This window comes from Lithobates pipiens, unplaced genomic scaffold, assembly GCF_037356315.1.
Source record: "Lithobates pipiens isolate NorthernLeopardFrog02 unplaced genomic scaffold, aLitPip1_a1.2 Scaffold_13, whole genome shotgun sequence".
In the NCBI taxonomy this organism is placed as follows: domain Eukaryota; kingdom Metazoa; phylum Chordata; class Amphibia; order Anura; family Ranidae; genus Lithobates; species Lithobates pipiens.
Window position 1 is genome coordinate 5,965,181 of NW_027507718.1, and position 27,541 is coordinate 5,992,721.

Here is a 27,541-nt window from a genome sequence, read left to right on the forward strand (position 1 = left end):
GAGATTGTGCGTGCTGTCTGCGTGCCCTGAACCCAGTATACACCGCTAAATCCACCTATAGAGCTCGTTTTAAATAGAGCTTGCAGTCAGTTGTAGGAGATTGTGCGTGCTGTCTGCGTGCTCTGAACCCAGTATACACCGCTACATCCACCTATATAGCTAGCTATCTTGCTCGTTTTAAATAGAGCTTGCAGTCAGTTGTAGGAGATTGTGCGTGCTGTCTGCGTGCCCTGAACCCAGTATACACTGTTATATCCACCTACATAGCTCTTCTCTAATTGAGCCATCTGCCATCTGCAGGAGTTAGTGGGTGTTGTGCGTGCCTCCAGCACAATATACACTACCCAATTGCTGGTTTTCCTAACTCCTTTCAGGCCATTACCATGTCTGAAAGGCAAGCAAGGAGAGGCAGACAGGCGCGAGCCGATAAAAGAGGGCAAGCAGGCTCTGTGTCTAGAGACAACAGTGCTAATCATGGACACGGTGCATCGTCATCATCAGCACGTGGCCATGGGACACGCTTCTCCTTCTTTTCGGCAGCTGGACATGTTGAGCCGCAACATGCCAACGACTTGGTAGAGTGGATAACCAAGCCCTTTTCATCCTCCTCATCCTCTCTCACCCAGGCTCAGGGTACTAGCAAAGCAGCTGCCAACGCATCGTCTTCCTCCTCTCAATGTCATCATCAATGAATCCTTCCCTAGATCCACCACGTCCTCCTGAGGAGTCGCCTGAACTCTTTGAACACAGTGTTGGGTACATGCTCCAGGAGGATGCCCAGTGTTTTGTAGGCTCTGATGATGATGATACTCAGCTAGAGGAAGGTAGTAGCGTGAATGCAGAGAGAGAGGATGCTCAAGAAGGACAGCAATCTAGCAGTCATGTTCCACAAGCTGCAGCATACTGCCAGGTTTGCTCCAGCGATGAAGAGGGAGGGGATGATGAGGGCACTGACTCCACGTGGGTGCCTGGTAGAAGAAAGGAGGAGGCACATGTCCAACGAGGCAGGATGCCCTCCGGGGGCCAACACACCGACTGAATCACACCGCAGAGCTCCGCCTGTGCAGGGCGCTGCCTCTGCGCGTTATTCTAAAAGTTCTTTGGTGTGGGCCTTTTTTGAGACGAGTGCATCAGATCGCACCGCTGCTATTTGCAACATATGTCTCAAGCGTATCTCACGTGGCCAAAACATCAGCCGCTTGGGCACCACATGCTTGACCAGACATATGTTGACCTGCCATGCAGCTCGTTGGCAAGCGTACCTCAAAGACCCACACCAAAGAACAAAGCGGACCTCTCCTTGCTCCTCATCAGCTGGGATCTCCAACCCCACTAGACCTTCAGTCCTCTCTGAAACCTGCTCTGAGAGGAATGAAGGTGTAGAATTAGGTGTGTCACAGCTAAGTGCTTCCGGGCACTCTGCTAGCAGTACACCCACGTCCGATTATAGCAGGCAAATGTCCCTGCCCCAGCTGCTGGACCGGCGAAAGAAGTTCACTCCCAGCCATCCACATGCCCAGCGGTTGAATGCTAGCTTGGCTAAATTGCTAGCACTTCAACTGCTGCCTTTTCAGTTGGTAGACTCGGCCCTCTTCCGTGAGTTTGTACAATGTGCGGTTCCTCAGTGGCAGGTCCCCAAACGCCACTTTTTCTCACGGAAGGCGATGCCGGCTCTCTACCGGCATGTGGAAGGCAATGTCCTTGCCTCACTGGACAGGGCGGTCAGCGGTAAGGTGCATATTACCGCTGACTCATGGTACAGCAGGCATGGACAGGGACGTTACCGTCTTTCACAGCCCATTGGGTCACTCTTCTGGCAGCTGGGAAGGATGCAGGACAAGGTGCAGTAGTGTTGGAGGTTGTTCCGCCACCACGCCTCCAAAATGCTACTATTGGTTGTGACACACCTCTCTACTCCACCCCCTCCTCTTATTCTTCCGCCATGGCCTCTTTCAGTGTTCTGTCCTCAGAACCATCGGTGCTCCATAGGCGTTTCCAGGGGCTACGCAAGTACGCAGGCAAAACAATGCCATGCCGTGCTTGCGCTGGTTTATTTGGGGGACAGGAGCCACACTGGGGCGGATGTTTTGTCAGCTCTGCAGGGGCAGGCCGTGAGGTGGTTGATGCCACGCCATCTTAAGCCAGGAATGGTGGTTTGCGACAATGGAACCAACCTCCTCTCCGCCCTCCAACAGGGACAACTGACCCATGTGCCCTGTGTGGCTCACGTCCTTAACGTGGTGGTGCAGCGGTTCATGGGCAGGTACCTGGGCTTACAGGATGTCCTGAAGCAGGCCAGGAAAGTCTGTGTGCATTTCCGTCAATCATTTAATGCCTGTGCTCAGCTGGCTGAGCGCCAAAAGGAGTTGAACCTGCCCAAGAACCGCCTTATATGTGACATGCCCACCAGGTGGAACTCAACGTTGGCCATGCAGCAGAGGGCCATCAATGAGTACCTGTGTGACTACGGCACCAGGACAGGGTCCGGGGAGCTCGTTTTCTTCTCACCACGCCAGTGGGGCATGATCAGGGATGCATGCACTGTCCTGTCACAGTTTGACGAGGCCACAAGGATGGTGAGCAGTGACAGTGCATGCATCAGTGACACTGTACCTCTTGGAGCATACACTGCATGGAACAATGGACAGAGCACTTGAGGCAGAACAGAGGCAGGAATAGGAGGACTTCCTTGCCTCTCAAGGCCCCCTTTATCCAGACAGTGTTCCTGCTGTGCCACCCATCACACAGCAAGAGGAGGACGACGATTGTGTCAGCATGGAGGCTGGCACTCAGCAGCAGCAGTCTTGTAGGGATGATTTACAGTCCCAAGAAACCCGTGGACTTGTACGTGGCTGGGAGGAGGTAGCTGCGGATCATCTTGTCCTTAGTGACCCAGAGGACCCTGGACCGAATGCCTCAGCTAACCTACGCTGCATGGCCTCCCTGATCCTGCAAAGCCTGCGGAAGGATCCTCGTATTCTTCAGATCAAGGAGAGGGACCATTACTGGCTGGCCACTCTCCTTGATCCACGGTACAAGGGTAAGGTTGCCGAGCTTATCTTGCCGTTGCAGAGGGTGCAGAGGATGAGACATCTCCGGGAGGCCTTGCAGAAAGGTCTGTGCAATGCGTTCCCAGAGACTGGGAGGTTACAAACTCCTGGTCCTGGACAACGTGTTGCTGAAGCATCAGTCAGAAGGAGTGGTGGAGAAGGTGGCCGTCTGACCGATGCTTTCAGACAATTTTTTTAGTCCACAGCCCCAAGGTATGATCGGTTCCAGCAACCATCGCCAGCGTCTGATTTACATGGTGCAGGAATACCTAGGGGCAAGGTCAGACTTGGACACCTTTCCCACCGAAAATCCTCTGGCTTACTGGGTCTTGAGGATGGATCACTGTCCAGAGCTTGCACAGTATGCAATTGAGCTACTGGCCTGTCCTGCATCCAGCGTTCTTTCGGAACGCACCTTTAGTGCTGCTGGTGGCTTTGTTACCGATCACAGGGTGCACCTGTCCACCGAATCAGTTGATCGACTGACCTTCATCAAGATGAATCAGTCTTGGATCACCCACAGCTACCAAGCACCTGAAGCTGATGTAACCAAATAATTTTTTTTAGAAATATCACATCCCTTCATGACTGCCGATGCTGAGTGACTGTTATGTTGATTGTCTATCCTATTCCTCCTCCGCTGATATGTTGGAAGAACATTTTTGGTTCTAGGTGATGCCACCAGCCCAATTTTTCTGCCCCTGTTTAACAGGGGCGTTTAATTACAATTTGATGCAATGCTTTGCAGCAGGGCTCATTCCTGCACTACAACTAGAGTATATGGGAGGGGCATGTTATTACAATTCTTGATATATTTCACAGGAAGGCCCATTCCTGTGCCCACCCAGAGTAACTGATGACTTAATGTTGTGGCACCAGCACCACAACCACAAAGGTCAATTTTTCTACCACTGTTCAACAATGGTATGCGATTACAATTCTTGATATAATCGTTCACAGCAGGGCGCTCCAGCGCCCACCAAGAGTCACTTTGAGGGCTTACAATGTTGTGGCAAAACCAACACCTTGTTCCGCCATTTCTGCAGAGCATATAGGGCAGGCCCCTACTTTCAAACATCCAACTTACAAACACCTCCTACTTGCAAACGGAAGGAGACAACAGCAAGTAAGATGACAAAAGACGGACGGCAAAACAAATTCTACAGGGGTGATAAGCTTTTTGGAAAACATAGGAAAGGGTTAATAGATTTTTTTGACTGGAGCTACACTTTAAAAATGTACCAGTTGAAAATTACAAACAGATTCTACTTAACACAACAAACCTACACAGTCCCCGTCTTGTTTGCACCACCTGTATACTGCTGTTCTGAGTATATAGGGCCTGGGGGCCACACGTATTTCCTTTTTTTAATATGGGTACAGGGTTCCCCTTAATAGGGAGGGCTACCCATGCCATTTTGCTCAATGATTTTCAACCATATTGCAGAAACCAGATATAACATTAAAACCGCAAGCAGTTTTAAATGACGTTATTTCCATTAAATGTCATTTTGTGCAGGGGCTGTTCTAAACACGGGAAACACATGGCACTTCATAGGCATACTAACAGACACCCCCCAGGCACGATATTTAAAGGAATATTTCACTTTTTTCACTTTAATAGTCATTAAAATCAGTGCTCCCGCCAAAACGGCTGTTTTTAAAACTTTTTTTGCATTGACCCATGTCCCCTGGGGCAGGAGCCAGGTCCCCAAACCCTTTTTTAGGACAGTATCTTGCATATTAGCAGTTAAAATTAGCACTTTTAATTTCGAACGTTCGAGTCCCATAGACTTCAATGGGGTTCTAACGTTCGTACAAATTTGGGGTCCATTCGAAAGTTCTGGTGCGAACCGAACCGGGGGGGGGGGGGGGAGGGGGTGTTCGGCTCATCCCTAGTTCCAGGATATACTCCGAGGAGGACTAGCACCACAGTTCTGGTGGACAACATATACCTACATTAAAGACAATATAAATTTGTTATTACCAAGCACATCTATCACAGTCATGCACTGGGTAGTTATCTTTTTCAATACATTTTATTGAAGTGGGAGAATTATCGTTTTTCTCTGGAGTGAATCCATTTTACTGCATGCCAATATTCTGGCGGCTTTGCTTGAAGCAACTTGGCATTGCATAGCCTCTACTAGGGCCCCAGGTCCTTTTCCATCCTAGATTACTCCAGATGTTTTCCCCTAGGGAGTGACTTGTGTTTAACTGCTTAAAGACCACCTCCTGTACATACGGTATACATCGGTACTTTGAAGAGGGATTTCTCAGTAACAGTAGCAGCTGCTGCCACAACCAATTTATCCATCTTTGCAGGAGGTGGTCCCGTTTACGATAATGGTGGTCCCCACAAGGCCACCATTAAATCGGAGGCAGCAGAGGTGCCACCCCCCCTCCCGCCACTACCGACCGCTCCGGTAAGCGATGGAGAGGTGATCGGGTCCTTTCCTGTGCTGGGTATGTAGACGAGTGAAGCCAAGATGGCCCCCCACTTGTCTACCACAGGAGGGCAGAAGCTACGTCAAAACGTAACTTCTGCCCATAACTCTTAAAAGAACATTTTTTCAATGTAATTTTTTCAAAAGACTTTATTGCATTTAAGTCCAAATATGAGATCTGAGGACTTTTTGACCCCAGATCTCATTTAAGAGGACCTGTCATGCTTTTTTCTATTACAAGGGGTGTTTACATTCCTTGTAATAGGAATAAAACACCCCGTCCCGACGAGCTTGCGCGCAGAAGCAAACACATACGCGAGTAGTGCCCGCATATGAAAACAGTAGTCAAACCACACATGTGAGGTATCGCCATGATCAGTAGAGCAAGAGCAATAATTCTAGTGCTAGACCTCCTTGGTAACAAAACATGCAACCTGTAGAATTTTTTTTAATGTCACTTATGGAGATTTGAGGGTAAAAGTTTGACACCATTCCACGAGCGGACGCAATTTTGAAGCATGACATGTTGGGTATCAATTTACTCGGTGTAAGATTATCTTTCACAATATAAAAAATAAATTAGGCTAATTTTACTATGGTCTTATTTTTATTCAAAAAAAAAGTGCACTTGTAGGACCGCTGCGCAAATACGGTGAGAAAAAAAGTATTGCAATGACCGCTATTTTATTCTCTAGGGTGTTAGAAAAAATATATATAATGTTTGGGGGTTCCAAGCAATTTTCTACCAAAAAAAAACCTGTTGTAAACAGTCTGAAAGAGGCCTGGTCCTTAAGTGGTTAAGCACCCAAATGCATTACTTTACATTTTTCAACATTAAACCTCATTTGCATTGTAGTTGCCCACCCCATTAAATTTAGGTCTTCTTGTAAGGTTTCCTTAGCCTCCGCAGAAGTTATTGCCCTGCTTAGCTTCATCTAGAAATGATGAGATGTAGCCGTTAATCACATTCCTCTATATAGTTTATGATTAAACAGAATAGGTCCCAGGACAGATCCTTGGGGGACCCCACTTACCAACGAGAAGAATACATTTAAAACCTTTGCCTTCTTTGTCTTTTGTAACCAAATTCCCTTCATCATCCTTTAGGAGGATGAATGTGTTTTACTTTTTATATATTTAAAGAATTCATTTTTTTACTCTCCTCCCCTCCCTGATGGCACTCTTAGCATTCCAACAATACAAAGAATGCACTAGGAAATGTGACAATGAAACCTCAGCTTTTTTTAAACAGCCTTTGCTTTCATGTGCATTTTTACAGGAGTTTAGCCACCCAGGATTAATTTTAACTTAACCAAATAACAGGCACATTCATCCCTTCCTGCCCAGGACAAATTTTCAGCTCGGTCACACCGAGTACAATTTTGTATGACTGCAATTGTCATTCAAACTAAATTATAATTTTCTTCCCACAAATAGAGCTCTTTTGGTGGTATTTGTTAACTGCTGGGGTTTCAGTTTTGTTAAAAAAATAAAAAAAAATAAAAAATAGTTGTCCTTCACTGACGGGAAACAATGAGGCGGCACCGAAATGCAGCACTGATGAGGAGCTATTAACAGGAATTCCTGATGGGGCACAGACTGGCAGCTGATGGGCAAAGCTGATGGGGGCTGTGCTGATTATCAGCACAGACACCCATCTCTTTCTCTGATGATGGGAGGTCCACCTCCCCCTCAGGTTAGGGGGCCTGTAGCATATGATCACCATTTTCAGATTTTTCTCACTTTGGAGCTCAACCTACAAGGATTCCACCTCTTTCCTTACTCCATTAGTGACATCCCTCACATGCTTGATATACAGGCATACCCCTATCTACAATAGATGGTATACCCCTGAATAGTTGCTAGCCAATCACGTGAGCTGTCAAACCAAGTTCCTGAAAATCCCACTAATTCAAAGTCTTCTTTGTACATTAGCAGCTCTAGTTGAGTGAGCAAAGCCTATTTGGGGAATAACTGCCACCTGTTAAGTGGGATTTGTCAAAAGCAAGAATCGTAATGTGGAATGCAAAGCTTATGCCATTAGTCAGGGTATGAGTGTCTGCATACTTAACGATCAAACAGGAGATTGCCCTCTCTCATCCCAGGCTGTGATAAGTTAGTTCATGGTTAGCCTGGGGTGATAACTAGCAGGAATAAGGTGGATCATCTTCCCTTGGTGCAAGCAGCACACAGTATACAAACACTGGTTAGGCACACATTTAACCCCTTCCCAGCCAGTTTTACTTTATTTGGGTAGTGTTGCACGATCACGTAATGGTCAGTTAACATAACGCAGTGCAGGATTGCAAAAAATGGCCTGGTCATGAAGGGGGTGGGGTAAATCTTCTGGAGGTCAAGTGGTTAAGGGATTGACTATGGCCTTGCAAAGTAGAAAGACAAGCAATTTGCATAATCAAGTTTATTTTTCCAAAAATTCAAAGCTGCTGCATAGTGGCATAAAATATGTACTTTAAACTGAGGCAGGGGAAAGCAGCATTGCTTGCATATCTACAGGAATTCTAACGTCTAAAAGGCCTTTGGTTATTACACATCAATTCCTCTTCCATACAGTAATTTATATATTACATTCTATATTTTACAGCCTCTGGTGTTCTATCAAAGCCTTAAATATCTTACAAGCAAGACCCAAATATCAATATAGCACAATGTAGTCTATAGACAGATTTCTATCCTTCGGCTTCAGGAGTTTCACACTTAAAAAATATAGTAATAGCCTGTAGACTTGGACACACATTTCCCCCCACATCAATGGTAACTTCTTGTGTCTTTGGAACAGCAGAACAACTTCAGAGAAGTCTAACACAGAGCAGGAAAGTGGTCAGGATCTTCTGGATTCAGAGCAAAGTCATTCACCTAGGAGGATGTAAAACACACATTTAGATGGCACCAAACATTATGAAAATCACATTCGTGCACTTGTCAAGTCAAAGCTAAAAATTAACCATTAAGAGGAGCTTTTGATATTACAACCACTTTCCACTAGTAGTTTTAGTTTGGGTTACAAAATTGTAGACTGGATCAGGAAATGCAAGTGCTACTCTACACTTAAAGTGAAAGGTCATGCAACATACTGTATAGAAAGTACTACTTTACTCATAAAAAGGGGTACAGTGCTGTCAAGAGTATAGTAATCAGCAGCTGCAGACAACTCCTCTTGACAATTTTCCAGCTCAGCTAATCTTCGAGCAGGTGGAACAGTCCCCACTGAACTGGCCAAAATTTGACAAGTCTATAACCAGATTTAGGTGGATATGAATAAGACTGCCCCAGATTCTAGCCTTCTAGGCCTGATCCTTCCATTGCAGAAATGCACCCATTACATACTCCAAAGATACAAAAACCTAGGGGCAGGGAAGTTTACATCTAGTAGCACAATACAATGATACAGATTTTAGGCCAAGCTCCACATACATTTAGAATTTCATGTGTAAATGCCTCTTCTCTTTTAACGCGGCCTCGTCCTCCACCTCTTCCCCCACGGCCTGGTCGGGGAAGGTTTCCAAAATTGATATCCAGCTGGGATGTGATATCATTCACAGGTTTGCGGAAGCCAACCTGGTAATCTTCATCATGCTTCATATTCTGTTATCAAACAAGAAATACATTAAAAAAGGGCAGCGTACAAGCGCACAATATCCTAGAGCAGTCAATAGTTCAGTCTGTACTGGAAGTATAGAAAACTAGGGCACACCAAGGGAAATGTTCAAAGGTTTGTATACTTTTCAATCAAAACCACAAAGGATTCCTAACACTTTAGGAATACACTTAAAGCCATTTTAATAGTCAAGTATGTTTTAAGAGTCACTGTAGACAAAATTCTTAAGCAAATAATTTTGTGAATCAGTTAAAAGTTTCTTTACCTGTTATTGCCAGTAAAAGTATCATTGTCAGCCTGCCATGCCCACCTTCAGTTGGCTTTGGGCTGCCTATGCAACAGACTTTATTGGCCTAAGCAGCAAACAGAATAGGGTAGCATATACCAGGCTGACACAACTCTGCTCCTAATTGTGAGGCAGTGGTTTAGCACTGTCAACCTGCAGCAGAAGTGCTGTTATGGGCAGGATTCTCCAGGTAAGAAACATCTTAGCAAAAAGGTTCTCTCTAAATTTATTGCAACCATATACAGCGATACACGCAAAAAAAAAAAAAAAAATATAACACCCCACACGATTGACTTACCATTCTTTTTAGACTAGCAGTCTTAAACCCCAAAACAAAAATATTGTAGTTTACGAGTTCTTGCATGTGGTGGCTACATCATAAACATCCAAGTCTATTTTTCAACTTCAATAGACCAAGCTGTTCAGCAAAACTGTCATTTCAACTGGTTTGTCCCAATTCTCTGAGAGGGTTGTTTACAAATGGTCAGATTTTATTCACTTAAAACCCTCACATCTCCCTAAATGAACTCTACAAAAACAAAGCCTTTAAAATCCAGCATCATCCTGCAAATAAAACCTTTGATCTTCTGTTTCTGGTACTCAACTTGCCCTATACCTTATGAGTTGAGACTAGTCAGTTTAAAAACTACAGAACTTCTGTGGGAGTCCACAAGACCCGAGCGTCATAAGGAAAGCCACAGCCCTCCACAGAGCGGTCACCAGCCATTTATGGATCCAGGTAAGGCTCCCAGGGGATCCTGTCATAAGCCACCTAAACAGACTTTGAAATTTGTCAATACCCAGGTGTGTCCTTCAATTAAATGCTTGTAGCACCCTCTGGCAAAATAGACAAAGTGAAAAGTGGAGATCAGTCCAACGCCTGGTACACACCATTTGTCCATTCAACCCAGTAGTTTGAACAGAAAATAAATGGTCAGCGTTGATCTGATGTTAGTACAGCAAACTGCGGCTGAGCTGTTGTGTTGTGATGGGGGGGGGGGGGGGGGTGAGACCCCCAAAACATGAAGATTGTCAAAAAACAAGCAGCTGCTCTGACCGGCTGGCATAGACAGGTCGAATGTTTACTGAACTGGCCGATGTCGTCCAGCTTTTGGCCCAAGTGTATGGGGCTCAAGGCAGCACATGCAGAATATTCATGTGAGAATTGGAAATGGAAAAGAGGATTTCATCCTTGGGCAATGTTTTGCTTCCAATTACTAGCAGAGTGTCAGCCTCTGAGAAGATAGACATAAAAGGCAGTTTACCTAGAAAACCATGAGGCATCAGAAGGCTGATAACCCTGAAAGCCATGAAGCACAAGATTAGAATTTTGGGGTGCTTGCATTGTGCACCATTACAAACTTCCAGCCACCAGCATAGCATCCTCCCCTGCCCCTCATCACAGGAGTTGCATGCCAAGTGAGAGGGAGAAGAGAAACCTTGAATACTTGTCAGTACTGGTGTGCAAAGGTATATTTGCTTCAGCTTTATAAATGACCCTGTGTGGATGTTGCTGTGTTATGTAAAATTAGATCAGCTTTTAAAAATTTAGAATGGGGTGCCTCAACTTTAAAGAGTGCTTTGACTGAAAGCAGTTGGAGAAACACCATGCCAATTCTCTCTTCTGTATAATTATACTGCAGATGTGCAATGGACCTGGCAGACGCACACTATTGGCATTAAATCTCCACCTAGACCAGTGATGGCGAACCTTGGCACCCCAGATGTTTTGGAACTACATTTCCCATGATGCTCATGCACTCTGCAGTGTAGATGAGTATCCTGGGAATTGTAGTTCCAAAACATCTGGAGTGCCAAGGTTCGCCATCACTGACCTAGACTATGTCCAACCTGTGTAATTTCCACTCTTGGAATGTGAGGGACCTTGGTACTCCCAAGAAAGGACACCAGGTGTTAATGCCGATTATCCGAGTTGCTTTAATGATCACGGTGAAACCGCACGTGTGGTTTGAACACCATTTTCAAATGCGGGTGCTACTTATGTATGCGTTCGCATGCAAGCTTGACGGGACGAATACGTTAACTTTTTTTTTTTTAAAACAGTGTGTCACTTTTATTCCTACTACAAGAGATGTAAACATCCCTTGTAATAGAAAAAACCATGACAGGACCTCTTAAATGTGACCTCTTGGGTCAAAAATCTCAGATCTCATGTTTACCCTAAAATGCAATATATAAAACAAAAAAAAAAAAAAAAAAGTGTCTTTAAGAGCTATGGGCGGAAGTGAGGTTCTGAAGTCTCTTCCGCCCTGCAATGGTATGGAGCTGGGTGGGGGCGGCCATCTTCCCCTCACTCAGCTCCAGACCACACAGGGAGAAGGCTCAGATCTCTGCCTCCAGGCCCCCCCCCCCCCCCAGCCCCCCCAATTATCTACTTGAGCTCTCTCCAGCTATGTCCACAATCCCCCTCAGCCATCCAGTACACTTCTGATTGGCTGAGACAGATCAGCAGCACTATTGGCTCCCACGGCTGTCAAAGTCAACCAGCCAATTAGGAGAGAGGGACGGGGCCAGGTCAGGACTCAGTGTCTGAATGGATACAGAGCTCTGACTCAGCTTGGGTGACCATTGTAGCAAGCTGCTGGCTGAGGAGCACTCCAAGGGGGGGGGGGGGGGGGGGATGACTAGGAGCAGCAAAGTAGGACCAGAGAAGAGGATCCGGGCTGCTCTGTGCCTAGCCAACTGCACAGAGGTGGCAAGTATAACTTTTATATAACACACCACAAGCCTTCACAATCACGCTAAGGTCACATTGTGAGCGTTTCTCCCCCCCCCATATACATATTTTAAGGATGTAAGCACATTAGCAACTACTTTCTCTCAACTTTCTGTAGGCCAAAAGAGTGCTGCCCATCAATAGGTGATCGATAAACACCAACCATGGGAAATGCATTCATTTACATGTTGATGTGAAAATTCCCTTTACCCAATAAGCCCCATTTACATTTTGAAAGACTTGAAAAAAACTTACATCAGCAAATTTAGACTTGTGGATCACCACAGCTTTAGAAGGCATGGAAGATTCAGGCTTGCGGAGGTTGAAATCAGCCTTTGGCCTGCTTTGGTCCATCATAGATTTCCATTCATCCAATGACATCTCCTTTAGAGGATCCTCAGAGCCCTCTTCAGAGACCCTAAAAATTACAGACATTAAGCATTCCATAGTCTAAAAAGGTAAAACTCATTAGCAGTCATACATTTCTTCCTTACTTGACATCTTGTTCTTCCTCTAATGCCTCAAGGGGTTCAGCATTTTCTACATGCTCTACAGGCACAGGGTCTTCCTCACTAAAAAGATTAGGAATTATAACGTTACAACCTTGTGCAAACTTCAGAGACATTCCACCTATTGAACACAAGCATGCCAATATTTTTATGGCCAGTCATTCAAAATGCCAAGAGGCATGGTTTATGAAAAAAATAAAGATAAATAAAATACAAAGAAGGAGTCCAACCATGTAAAAAGGAGTGATCAAGATGTAGTCATCTAGCCTAAAATATATGGCATGTTCAGGCAAATACACCACAATTCTACGTTCAAAGCAGTTATATTACAGATGTACAAAGTTTTACATTTTTGCAATAAAGCTAAAAAAGACAAAGTGGCAATACAAAAGAATGAGATAGTTGTGTGTCAAATATATGAACTCCAACAAGCCTGAGGTATGACTAATGCCAATTGGTATACTACATTCTTGTTTTATTAATGAGCACTTGCCGCAGGAAGTTACAATGTTGTCAAACTTGCATACTATTATTTTAAGCCACAAATCAACTCTTCACATGCAAACTCAGATTTTTTTATTTCCACATCTTTGACAATTTTATAATCAAACCCAATGTAAACCTGAAAGCGTTTAGCAGCTTTACACAGAACATTAAGGCCCCTTTGCACACAGGGCCATCTAGCTGCAGTGGGTCCCTCTTTGTTTAGCACACGGGGGGACATGTGCAGCATCCAGCCCTGCTGCCAGCAAATTGTCAGTCTAAGGCAAGCTGTGGAAAGATGGAGCCGAATACTGTACTCCATTAGGGCCCCATCACTCAGGGATGAATGCCCAGAACGAAAAAGGGAGGAGAGCACTGCAGCTAGAGTTTGATTAGGGTTTAGGTGCTTAGATTATAGAGTGATAAAGAAAATTCATACAAGTGCAAAAATGTGACTTGAGCGCTCAAAAAAATAAATAAAAAATAAGAAAACCCAACCCCATGTAATGATACAGGAAACATGACATTCATTTAAATAAAATAAATCCCACAAAAAAAACTAGTGAATATCTATACCATAAACAAATGAATGACATGCTCACAAAATAGGGGGAGCTGGAAAAAAAAAAAAAAAAAAAATTTTATATATATATATATATATATATATATATATATATATATATATATATATATATATATATATATATATATATATATATATATATATATATATATATATATATATATATATATATATATATATATATATAAATAAAATAGTGAACAAGTCCAATCAAGCATGTGTTAGCTGGTTGAAAATAATCCAATATGACGACTAAATCCTGAGGTTAAAGGATTACCACAGTGAAAGGGTCTGCCACCAATAGGATATGAGGGGGCTTACCGAAACATATGGACCCAATTTGCTTATACCAAATGGGTCAAATACAGGCAGTGGTGTTTAACCACTCCAGCCTTGAAAGGCTTTACCCACTTAATGACCAGGCCATTTTTTTGCGATACGGCACTGCGTCGTTTTAACTGACAATCGCGTGGTCATGCAACATTGTACACAAAGGTTATGTTTGACATCTGGGGTGTCAAACTGTCTCTGCCATTGCATTTATGTAGGAAATGACCCTAAAGTGGATAACCAGTCTGACAAAATGCGCAAGTTCCCTATTCATTTCCTGGACCCCAGCAAAATGGCAGGGGTGCGTGCAGATCAAGACTCACTCCGATACCAAGGCAAGACCACACACTAAAACCATATCGTGTGCGGAACATGCTTCACCTTGAAAGCGAGGAAATAACCCGGCTAGCAAGACGTCATGTATGCTGATCAAATCTCGTTATGCATCAGGACAGACAAACCACTAAGTCATTGCTAATCTTAAAGATATAACAAATATAGCAGATATAGGCAATTCAAACATCGATACTGGTCACATAACCAAAGGACTTAATAACCCGAGATTCGATTTTATCCAACAGCGGGTCAACAATCCACAAATCAATCTCCACACACAAAAAAATAAAAAAAAACAAATAAAAAACAGAACCATGTATAATTGAGAATGTATAGGAAAATTAGGATTACAAAAATTGTAAATTAAAAAGGGCCATCAGTAGATTCATGCTCTTAATAAAAGCATTAATGTCCCACTCCACATTCATACCAAGCAGGGAGTAGAACTGCAACGCGTAGATCCAAAATATTTCAAGAAGAGATTCACCCCGGTACTAGCTCCTCCCCTCCAAGGTGGTATATACCGATTGATAATTAAGAAGTCATGTACCCCTTAGATCAGTTATATTTCAGATAATGCTTAGGTACACCGATTAGTTGCTCCCTTTCTGATTTTGGCTATACGCTCATTAACCCTTACAGAAAACGGTCAGATAATTACTTGACCTTTTGGTAAATGTGGGCAGAACTAGGTAAATAGTTTCATGGCATAAACAGTTGCTAACCATAGATTTGAACTGTTGCGTTTTTCACTCTGCCATATGTATTAACACACCTTACACTTTTTTGCAGGGGTAATGGCCAACTAACTTATGAAAGCAGGCCTTACTGGAGGATCAAGGATATTCAGGGCAATTTACTCTGCAATGACAGGGCTAATATATAGGGGAGCCCCATCAGGAAAAGGGGGACCAGAATGCGATCATTATCTATAATGTTCCAAGGTCTAAATAGGTTTAGTCTGTCCATGATGACTTGAGAAAGTAGTAACTAGAGACCACTTGAAAGGGTCTTTATTTTGGCAAAGCTTATCCAACAGAAGGGAGCCTCCATCTACAGCAAGGGTCTTCTATAGTTCTAAATCTACTTCCCCTTGATTGTAACCCTTAAATAAAAATCTGTCAAGTACAGAGGCCTGATGTCTAAAATCATGTGTTTGAGTACAATTCCGGCACAGACATAGAAATTGGCTGCGAGGGATGGACCACAGTCACGATTTATGGAGGCAACCATTGACAGGGATAATGCCATTACAGTCGGTTTAAAATAAGTCTTAAACTTAAACTGCCGATTGTACATTTCAATTTGCAAGGCGAGAAAATGTATTTGACTTGACTCTTGTCAGTACGATGCCATGATCCTTCTCATTCAGTGATTTAAATAACTGATCCAAGGAATCAAGAGTGCCACCTCATAAGAGGATGACGTTTACCATCTGGCCCATAACAGGTTGGATTTATTCTGAGAATAGGACATCCTCCTCCCACTTGGCCATAAACAGATTGGCTAAGTGGGGGCAAAATTTAGCCCCCATTGCCACATTTTTTTGCAAATAAAAAATGGCCATCAAACTAAAAGCAATTGTGTTTAGGGGCACAATCGAATAGTTCTATGGTGTAACTACACTGGGAACAGGATAGTGAATCATCCTGAGCCAAAAAAAATTGAACTGCCCCAATAGCTAAATGAGGTATAGAGGCTACGTCATCAGTAGCCAATATGTAGTCTCCTTGGATATTAACATTTTCTAATAACCTGATGGTATCTTTGGTGTCTAAGATAGGAGGGGGGGGGGGGGGTTGACTAGTGGCTGTAGATAGAACTCAATATAGCTTCCTATATGGGATTGAATTGATCCCACTCACAATGGGATGACTGGGAGGATGTAAAGGGTCTTTGTGGACTTTCGGTAAGTAGTACATGGTTGGAATTCTAGAGGCAAGTGGCACCAAAACCTCTACTCTATAAAGGAGGATATTAAAATTAAGAGGTGGGATTGTTAAGCAATTCTCTGTATGTAGCTCGATCACTTAAAGCAGAAGTAAACCCATCCATAATTTCTGGCACGTGCTGGAAATTAACACTACCATTGGTTGTGCCAATCTGTCAAGCCATCCAATGGCTGGTGTCTAAATTGATGACATGTGCAGCATCATGGCAGTTGTAGATTAAACAGAGGCAAAGATATCAGATTCCTTGGCTGAAAACGATAGGGAGGGGGGGGTTTACTTACACTTTAAGATTCTATCCCATTCTGGTAATTCACTTTATCTAGAATGGCAATACACACCCCCCACCCCCCCCCCCTCTTTTTGAAGGGGGAAATCTTAAACCCTTAACCACTTAAGGGCAATTCAAATCTATGGTTACCAACCAAGTTTATGACAGAAAATAATTTACCTGTGCCACTACAAAGATAGTCTACTCAATTACTTGCCCATGTGGTAAATGTTTTCTGTAAGGGTTAATGAGCATATAGCCAAAATTTGAAGGGGCAACTAATCAGTGTACCCAAGCATTAAATTGGAAATATAAAAAACGAGATCTAAGTGGTACATAATTTTTAATTGTCGATCGGTATATACCACCTTGGAGGGGAGGAGCTACTACTAGGGGTGTTTCGCTACTTGAAAATTTTTTTTGATCTACGAGTTACGGTCCTACTCTGCTCGGTATGAGCGTGGAGTGGGACATTAATTGCCTTTATTAACAGAGCATGAATCTGATGGCCAATTTACAGTTTTTGTAATCCTAATACATACACACCTCCACACTTGTATTACACACGTTCTGGGTTTTTGTTGTTAGTTTACACTCCATTTAAAATTGTAATGTCTGCATTTGTATAATTTAAAGGATAATTTCCATTTACATTCATTTGTGGATTGACCCGCTGTTGATAACCTGAGGAGATTAAGTTTTATTTAAGTACTGTGGAATTAACATGTCCTTCAGAGTTCATATAGCATAGAGTTATGTGACAAATAGTTGCAAAAACAAGATTTTAATCACATATCGGCTCCATTTGTTATAGCTATAAGATTGGCAATGACATCGCAGTAGTTTGTTCGACCCGATACCATAACTAGGTTTGATGAGCCGCATACATAACGTCTCGCTAGCTGTTTTTTTTACTCCATTTCAGGGCGAGACATGACCTCCACACATACGATTATAGTATGTGGTCTTGCCTTGGTATCAGAGCTGCATGCACCTGCACCATTTTGCTGGGATCCAGGGAGTGAATTGGGAACTCACACATGTCATAGGCTGGTTATCTAATTTAGACTTTTTTCCTACATGAAATGCAATGTCAGACAGTTTGACATCCTAGATCTGTTTAAGACGAAACACGTCTACACCATTACATCTTGTCTACCATCTACATAGAATTGCTCAATATGTGCTCTCATGTCTGCTGAAGTGTGTTTAATAAAAAACTCCTGCCTATGGTTTTACACTGTCGAATCTTCCATTTTCCCTCCTTGGATTCATGTGCCAATTTAGTGATGGTGAGAAGATTCCACCTCTAAAATAGACTTTGATGGTCCTGTATAGCAGTGTGCAACCTTGCTGCATCAGTTGCAGTGGAGGTTGGCAATCCGCCCAGCTACAGTTCGACGACAAGTGGCGTGGCGATTTCTTATCAGGCGTTTAAACACCACTGCCTGTATTGACCCATTTGATACAAGCCAAATGGGGCCATATGTTCCAAGAGGCCTCCTGATATCCTAATGGTGGCAGACCCCTTCACTGTGGTGATCCTTTAACCTCAGGATTTACATTTGATTTTTGACCATCTAACACACGTTTGGACTTGAGCATTATATCAGCTCACTTATCCTGTGAACATGTGTCATTCACTTGTTTATGGTATAGATATTAACCTTTTTTGGGTTCAGCATCTGAGCTTCCCAACCTGCCATTCCTGAGCAAGTCACGGGCCACTGGTTGGGCACCCCTGGTCTACAAGGTGCACTGGATTTGTACCTCAACAGCTAAAAAAAAAAAAAGGTATACATTTTCTATTAGTGAACTTATTTAAACAGAGGGTTGCACATCTGAAGCTGACCACATACAGTGTGATTGTTATGCTGTACCTGAAAGCATCTTTAATTGAGCCCCAGTTGTGAGGTCCACTTCCACCCCTCTTGTCTTCTGCTTTTACTCTACTACAGACAGAAAACATTGGCTTTAAGCTAATGGTCAGTCTCAGTGTGGAATAAGTAACATGACAAAGATCAGTATATACACGTATGCAAGCCAACCTAGGTATTTACATAGAAGTTTGTGCAAAAAGGGAGATTGACATCACACGATCAGCAGAGAAGGCAGAACTTGAGAAATTGGTGCATTTTCTCCAGTACATCATAGGTAATGTTTTACATGTCACATTTTAGCGATTAAATCAGACAAACAAATACAAGAGCCGTGTGTATTCTTACTTGAAATCCTGGTGGGTATTACTTCCATGTCTACGCAGTAATCCAGTGTGAAACTCCTCCTGGACTTCTGAGCAGGAGCTTTCTGTACTAGAGACCAGTCATTACTGCTCTCTTAGTGACTAGCCTTGTAGTCAGGCCCACCTCCCCAGGTTTCTACAGGCAGCCTGTAGTGTAGGACATGCTGGGTCCCACCCACACTTCACAGGTTACATACAGAACAGTGACCAGTTAATATCTGGGTTTGGAATGGGCATTTTGTGCAGGTTTACCTCCTAGGCATTTCAATTTTTGCCTAGAATTTTAGAGAAAAAAAAAAAAAACACACCACATGTAGCTGCCACTGCTAAAGGGACTCTCAGGAAGTCTGCCCTAAATGGAGTCAACACTAAATCAAGGCACTGTGCAACCATATTAAAAGTAATCATCCAGGATTACTCTTAGGTGATAAAATTAAAAATCTTACACATAACTATGAAGGAGACGGAACTACTGAAACTAGCAACAGAAGTTAAACTTCCCCTCCTATCCCACTAATAGAAGTATTTAATAACCACTCAGGATATTTGATTTACTCACAAAAATAAGCCCTCATCTCCCCATGTACAACCCTGGGCAGCACAACCATAACAGGAAGGACGGAGGCCTGAAAGTACTGTGGCAACACAATTGTTCACCTGACACCAGAGACTTTAAGCCCATCCCATGGTACTGGCACTTTGATGCCTTCTTTCCAGATATTGGGAAACATCATGAACATGCATCTCCTCCACTGCAAGAGACGGCATCTTAAAAAGGTAGATTTAATTTTGTTCACTAAAGCACCAGGGCCATTTGAGCTTTTAAAGTAAACTTTTGGAATGCTTCATGAGGATAAGTAACCATAGACAGATTCAAAGCTTTTGGATGGAAAACAACGAACTTCTGTTGAAATAGATAAACCTTTAGGTTTACAAAGTGAGAAAAAACTATAGGCGTTTAAGAGAAGGTCCCAATTAACCTCCTGGAATTCACTCAGTGTGTGGCCCTTTCAGCTGCCTCCCACCTGACATTCATATAATAAATAAAAAAAGTACTTACCGGTAACGTTTTCTAAGAGTCTCAGGACAGCACCTTTGAGACCTAAACTCCTCCCTTCCCAGAAAACAGTCTCCACCAGAGCTTTAAGCCACGCCTTCCCTCCAGCCTGTCAGTTTTTCAACGAGAACCTCTGGCCAGTCTAGGGAGACAACACATACCAACCTCCATACTCCTGATGCTCTCACATCCTAGTGGCAATTTGGGTGGGTACCAGTGCTGTCTTGAAAGTCTCTTCGAAAAAAATGTTACTGGTAAGTAACTGATTTTCCCTCTCAGGACAGACCCTTTGAGAGGATAAGCAAACACTTACCCTAGGGTGGGACTACTGCTTGCGGGGCTAAGGCCTGGTCCTGAGAAGATAATAAATCCAGCCTATAGTGCTTAACGAAAGTCTTAAAACTTGACCACGTCACTGATCTGCAGATCTGTTTGGATGTAACACCAACCCACTCTGCCTGCGACATTGCCATGGCCCTGGTGGAATGGGCCCCAATACCTTCCAGGACTTCCACCCCTTTTGCCAAATAAAAAATAAATAAAAACACCACCAACCAAAAAAAAAAAAACTCAGGAGCAGAAGCTTGGTCTTAAAGGGCTGTCCCTCAGTACCCTTTATCTGCCCCACTCAGAACTCTAGTACTGGGCTGTAAACACAACAGGAGTTCTATGCACCAAGAGTTGAACATTTCACACTTGGCGCGCTTCTCCCTCTTCCTACAATTTAGGAGGGTCATCAATTAATCAGAGAACCCCTTACTCAGCATTTCCTCAGTAGCCAAGCTGTTAGATTCCACTTTTCCACCTGACAGTAGATTCCAAGGAGATTCCACTGCCAGATCTTTTAGGAGAGAAAATCATGGTCTCCTGGGCCAGTGTGGCATTATTAGGATCATGGTCGTGTCCTGTTCGTAATTTGAAGACTAGCATTCTTGCCGGGGGGGGGGGGGGGGGGGAGGGGGGTGAAAGGTGAAAGGGGGCATAACACCTGGTAAAAAATGCCAGCTGTGAGAAAGGGGTGGACACCAATTGCCCCATACCACTGGTTGAGGAAAAGGGGTTTTGGGTTCTCCCTTGAAGCGAACAGGTCCACTTATGGGACCCCCAACTTCTGGGTAACCATCCTGTACGTGTTACAATTCAGGACCCACTGGCTCTCCCTCAGCATCCTCCTGCTGAGGAAGAACGCTAGCTGGTTCAACTCCTTTCAGAGGGACAAAAAAAAAAAAAAAAAAAAAAAAAAAAAAAAAATTACTTCAGCCCAATTGCTTCCGCTAGAGTCCACAGGAAATTGCTCCTGGTGCCCCCATGTCGGTTGATGTAGGCAACCGCTGAGCAATTGTCTGAGCAAATCTGAGTGTGATGTCCCTGGAACTCATGTTGCAAGGCTTTGAGGGCCAGTGAAATAGCCCTCAGCTCCCTCCAGTTTGAGCACCTCTGCGTCTGACTCTCCAGGAGCCTAGGTGTGCCCCACCAGGGTTAACCCATCATTGGGACTTTCAGGGCTGTTCAGGAGGGCAAAAAAAAAAATGCTCCCCATGCCCTCTGCCCTTGTTGGTCCAAACTTTGAGACTCTGCCCTTGGAAAACCAACTTGTTTTGCGGGCAAGGTTTGACTGTTCCCAACATCCTCTTTAAAGGGAAAGGCCTTTGTCGGCTGTCCAATTCAAGGACAGCCTCCAAGTCTGGACCAAACAGTAAATCCCCTGTGAAAGGAACTCCACAAAGCTTTATACTTTTGACGCATTGTCCCCTTGACAGGTTTTTAACCAGAGAGCTCTCCTGGCCGAATTTGCTAGGTCCTCTGTCCTGGCCGACTCCACAATGTACGCAACCCCCTTTAAAAGGCATGGGAAAAAAAAAAAAAGGAGAGAATAGTTTCCTTTGCAGTTCCAGCCTCAATATGCACGGTTATGTGCGTCAGCCAGTGCGCCATGTTATGAGCCACCACTGGTGGTCATGGCAGGCTTAAGATTTCCTAGGGCTGAATCCCAAGTCTTAAGGAGGGAGTCCATGCTTTCATCAATGTGGACACCTGGGAAAAATCTGCATCCAAGCTAGGCGATTTGTTCCAGACTGCCACTTCATCTTCTGCAAAGGGCAATCTGGAGGAAAAATGAATAGGCTTCCTCTCTGGGTTTCACCATTCTTTAACAGCTTCCACCAAGACCTCATGGGACTGGAACGACCCTCTCCTGTTCTCCAAGAGCTTCATACATTTGATCATGGAGCGACAGCACCTTTTCCTGGATACCTAGGGTGGTGTGGATGGCTCCTAAGAGCTCCACTTCCACCAGGGAGAGTTTATCGGGAGGTTCTAGTTTATTTGCCATCCACCTTCTCAGACTCCCCTAAAGGAGTCAGAGGATGCACTGACAGGATCATCCTCGAGTGCCTCTCTGGTTTCCCCAGGTAACCCTCCACTGACAGAGGGACCTGCCAATGGACCAGGTGCAATATCTTGCTGCTCTGGCAGAGGATTAGCTGGTGGTTGAAAACCTGCAAACAGCATTTTAAAAGACTGGAAGGTGCTGGAAAGTGCAACGGACGCTGCCAAGTCAGAACCTTGCTCTGCAGAATATTCAACTAAACCCTCAATGCATTCCCTACACAGAACCCTGGGCCAGGAATCCCCACAGTACTCCTACATGATGGGCACTTCCTCTTGGAGCTGTGTGGTGACCTAGACTTTTCAGTGGACTTGAAATGACAAAACCCAGACACAGCCATCAGAATCTTCCAGCACAAATAAAACCAAAAACACCAAGAGTGCACCCACCCAGGACTGACCACCACCAGGGTCCCAGAAGTACACCTCCTCCCCTCTGACCAACAAAGAGTGGGGTTCAACCGTGGAGGCAATGGTAAGAGACGACCACCACAGGGTTCCACTTACCTTAGAGTGGCTGGTGATGGTGACACCCGGCACAGATCGGGAAGAGTGACATCTTCAGGCCAGAAAAAAAAAAAAAAAAAAGTAGTCCGCCTTGAGCTGCTCCCAATGCTGTCACTACAGCCGTCACACTGCTTGCTTTATGTCCCACAGCTGGGAACGAAAGCCGCAGGTCAAGTGGAAGTGCCTGCCCCCACTGGAACTGACATCACCCGACATCCGGCTCAGCCTAGAGCTCCACAGTGGCTGCCACAGAGCGAAGGGAATACCGCACCTTCCGCCTCAACCTTCCCCCAAGGTACCGGAAAGCGAGCTCCCTGGTCTCCCTCTTCCCCAAGGGAGGACAGGGTGTGGTACTGCACTATGCAGGCAATGGGCTCGCCAGCCCAGCTGCTGTGCTGGAGAGGAGATCTGTCTCTCCCTTCCAGAATACCGACCTCAGCTTCCCCAGCTGAAAATTGGTCCTGGTTCCTAGCAGTGTCTCCCTGCTGGAGGAAAAGCCAAAACTGACAGGCTGGAGGGAAGGAGAATTCGTATCATGTGATTGATGTAAATTTTGATTGGCAAATTTATGATTCATGCATTTTTGTAAGAATTGCATTAATGTCCATTGATTTGTTTGTATTTAATTTTTTTGATTATAAATATACTAGTTTTTGATTATATCTGCATTCTGTCATTTGTTTAGGCTTTAAAAATCATGGACCACCCCTAGGGGTAAGGACATTATTTACATTCATTTTCCATAGTCACAATGACATGTTTCATTTAAAGTCCCATTTCCTGTCTCCAATTTTCTATAAACACTGGGGGTGGGACTAAGCAAGTGTGTCCACTCAGATTGCCTCGTCTCATCTGCTCATGGAGAAGCTGTGGGGCCAGTGAAAGTTAACTGATGTTGCCAGTTATCTGGTCCAGTTCCCAGAGCTCAATCCCTGGCTGCAAAGCACAGGGAGGACTCGGCCCACCTAGGCAGAAGAAAACGGGGACCCCCCAGACTTCCTACTTCCCCCAAGAGAAGCTGGGCTGTGCAAGATGAAGCTACTACGGTACTTTATAGCCTACCTGGCTGCAGAAAGGGGGGGGGGGAGGCAGCTCAGTCTCCCCCTCTCAGGGAACAATCGGAATCGGTCTCCCTGGCTGTTTTGCCCTGGACCCTTAGTTTCTCGCTGGAGGAAGAACCAGAACTGAAAAGCAGGCAGGACAGAGGCTTAAATCTTGCAGAATGAGGCAGTGTTTCCTCCAGATGGGAGGAGCCAACCGGAAGGGTTAGAAAAGCAATAGGTACACAGACTATCATAATAAAACAGGTTAAGGTTATAAAAACTTCAACATCTAGCTTGTGGAACTTAAGGCATTGTACATTGCTGTTTTAAAGCAGAGTTCCACTGGTTAAGTTTATTAAAAGTCAGCAGCTACAAAAACTATAGCTGCTGACTTGACACTTCTGTCCCATGGTCCAGTAATGCGGCCGCCAAATGTCTCGCTCCTCTCCCCTGCACTGCGCATGCACGAGTGGCACTGTCAGTGGCCAGGCAATCCTCTGGGACCAGTGACTTGTCCCAGAAGATTGCAGGGAGGGAAGGTCCACCGGCGGGGGTTTGAGGAGTCGTTTAGGCAGCCAGACACCAGACTGGAAGATTCCTGGAAAAAGTTACAGGCAATAAACCCATTTTCTTCCCCAGTCATCTTTTATGACTGCTTACAGGAGGACACGAGAACTACCTGATCAGGGCGGGACCATATCCTGCAGCCCTTTTCAGCTGAAAGTCTGGTCTCAATTTGAAAGCACCTCCAGCATGTAGTGCTTTACAGACATATGCAAAGCGGCAACCTGGTCCAGCTTTCATATCTGGAGGGCAGAAGCTCCGGCCCTTTTGGCACAAGATGTAGATACTGCTCTTGTGGAATGAGCATAGACTTCGGCTTGTCAAGGTAGAGATGCCCTCGTGTGCTTCTAGGATTGCCGACTTCATCCACCTGGCGATAGTATTTTTGATGCTTTTTTTGGGACCTGCAAAGAGTACGAACAGACTCATGGAGGATCTCCACTCTCTGGTGCGCTCAATATATGCAGTCATGCATCTGCTAGTGTCCATTTTATTGAAACCAGCCTTACGAGTCCACAAAATGATGGGATTAGAATTCTAAATCGGAACTTAGAAGCTACTATGGGCAGGAAAGCGGGGTCCAGAGAAAGGAAAATATCTTGCGATATGATGCAGAATGGTTCTGCCATCAAGAGGGCCTGATTTCTGCGACCCTCCTAGTGGAGACTAGTGCCACCAAAACAACCGGAAAAAAAAATAAAATAAATAAAAAGTATTTATGGAGCAGTCTTCCAGTGGCTCGAAAGGCTCTTTGCAAAGACTTTGTAGTACCGTCGATAAGTCCCAGGAAGTGAACCTCTCAGAATCGAGAGTGCTTAAACTTATAGCTGTGAGAAACCTTTTGATTAGGGGGTTCTACTAACCTTTAATTCAGGAAGCTCAATAGGACCGATACCTGTACCTTGAGGGTAACGACTGCTAGGTTTACTAGTGCTTGGAGGAAATCTAGAACCGCCAGGATCATGGGGCCTGAGGATACTGTTGGTTATACGAGAGCACCAAACTTTTTCCAGATCTTGTTATATGTAGTATTAGTGGAAGGTTTTCTGCTGCCAAGAATAGTGTCCATTTCCCTTTCCGACAGACCTTTCCATTCTAAAAGCGCCCTTTCAGTAGTCAGGCCAGAAGACAGTTCATCTAAAAAGACCATTCACTACATCTTGATGAATTAGATCTGGCATTCAGGGGTGTCCAAAGAGCCGCAGTGCTGAGTTTTACCAGTCCTGGGAATCAAGCCCTCTTTGGCCAAATCAGGGCAATTAGGATGACCTTCACCCTTGAGGCGCTTATCTTCCGTAATATTTTCGGCATTAGCACAAATGGAGTAAATGCATACGCTGGGTCTGCTCCCCAAGGTTGTGATAGGGCGTCTAAGCCCAAACTGACCAGATCCCTTTGGATGAAACTGGCCCACCATCCAGTTCTCTGGTAGCAAAAAGGTCCATCTGGGGGATCCCCCATTTTGCCACGATTAGTGTGAACATTGATTTAAACAGCAGTCTGCGACAGTTTTCCTGCTTAAGGCATACGCCAGCGAGTTTAGTTCTCCTTTCAGGTATACAGAAGGGAACAGATTAACTTCCACCCCACCCCAGAATCTCTTCTGCTATACTCTGGAGGCCTGCCACTCTTGTACCCCCGTTTGTTGCTATATCTCACGGTAGTTAAATTGTCCAAAAGGACTTTTACACGTTTATCAGGGCTGGGCTGAAAGCTACCAAGGCCTTCTGTAGTGATTTTAGCTCTTCAGCACTGGAAGAGAGGCTGGCTAATTGACAGTTTCAGACCCCTTGGCCCATGTGGGCCCTGCATCCTTGGCCAGTCTGTAGCAACTGTCACGGGGAGATGTGACCAGAGTCAACCTGCCGGGAGATGGTCTGAGTTTATCCACTACCCAATTGACCAGTTTTTATTAGCCCAGCTTGGGAGAGATTCCTTCTTCCCATCCCAGAGCGAGAGCATAAAAAAAAAAAAAAAAAAAAATAAAAAATAAAAAAAAGGACTGCAGAGCTCATGTAAAATTGAGCCCATTGTATCCCTGGGATGGCTACCATCAATCTGAGAATCCTGCAGGGCTCTTCAGAGGCAGGACTGGAGCACCACAGACCACAACCCTGTAAAAGCAACCTGCAGCCAACTCCAGTTACTGCAGCCAAGGAGCACCCACAGCAGAATCCAGCTCAAAGCAACACCACGGGACAGCCCCCTCCAGGTTCTTTTTAAGGAGTCCACTGATCCAGAAGCCACAGTGGCCATCATACAAGTCCTGTTGCTTTTTTTGCAGTGTCCAGAAAAGTACTCGTTAAAGCACCCGTGTCCTGTACAACTAGAATTTATTTTTAATTTTTTTTAATTTTTTTTTGGACAGACACTTTACTCAAGGGTCTTCTCACATAAGCCCAATTTCAGGAAAATCTTGCTGCATGAAAATTCACTTCATGGTTACGAAACAAGAATCCTATTGTTTATGTACCAGATTTGGGTCTTTACAATGCAGTGTGCTTTGAGCCATTCATACTTATGCACGGTCATTACAAAGCACGCTGCAAAGCACACTCGTTTAGAGCAAACCAAAAAAAAAAAAAACCCCCCACAAAAGAAAATAAATAAATATTTCCCCTGCTGAACTTGAGGTACACTGCTCCTTTAGAAAATGTCTTTAAGATAGGCACTCCATCCAGGGGCGTACCTAGAGCATTTGGCAGCATAGCTAGAGATGCAGACACCCAAGCTCCTTTGTCCTTTCGCCTCCTTCAGTTGCAGGGTTTGACAGTGAGGCTGGGTTCACATTGCAGCGGTGACGAGAATCTGATGCGATTCACACCGCACTGCAAATCACATCCGATCTCTGTGCGATGCGAGTTCAGCCATACAGATAGTATGGCTGAATTCGCTTTGCACCCGGCCCAAACTCGCACAGGACTTTTGGTCCGCAGCAGAATCGGATCACATGGGTGTTCACACCATGCGATCCAATTCCTGTCCGAGTTTGCAGATCGCACTGCAATATGCGAACTGATCTGGGGGTGTCATTAACGTTTCACTGACACTCCCAGCAGTTCGCATAGGGCAGTGTGAACTGCCGCCGGGAGGTATGCGATGCGGGAATCAGCAGCGGATTCGCGGCGTTCCTGCATCGCTGC

General features: G+C 44.6%; 1 protein-coding gene across 5 annotated transcripts in view; it reads right to left on the minus strand.

Moving 5' to 3' along the window:
- Nucleotides 1-7,901: 7,901 nt before the first annotated feature.
- Nucleotides 7,902-27,541, minus strand: part of HABP4 (hyaluronan binding protein 4) — a 43,256-nt gene continuing 23,616 nt past the window's right edge. For 4 of the 5 annotated variants that reach the window (XM_077474798.1, XM_077474797.1, XM_077474800.1 and 1 more), the window contains exons 5-9: nucleotides 18,478-18,549; nucleotides 12,631-12,708; nucleotides 12,392-12,554; nucleotides 8,930-9,100; nucleotides 7,902-8,371 (exon numbers count right to left, since the gene is read on the minus strand). In XM_077474798.1, coding sequence (XP_077330924.1) covers nucleotides 8,315-8,371; nucleotides 8,930-9,100; nucleotides 12,392-12,554; nucleotides 12,631-12,708; nucleotides 18,478-18,549 — 541 coding nt within the window. In that variant the 3' untranslated portion in view covers nucleotides 7,902-8,314. The remainder of the gene's footprint in view (nucleotides 8,372-8,929; nucleotides 9,101-12,391; nucleotides 12,555-12,630; nucleotides 12,709-18,477; nucleotides 18,550-27,541) is intronic. The other variant, XM_077474799.1, reaches the window with a different exon arrangement.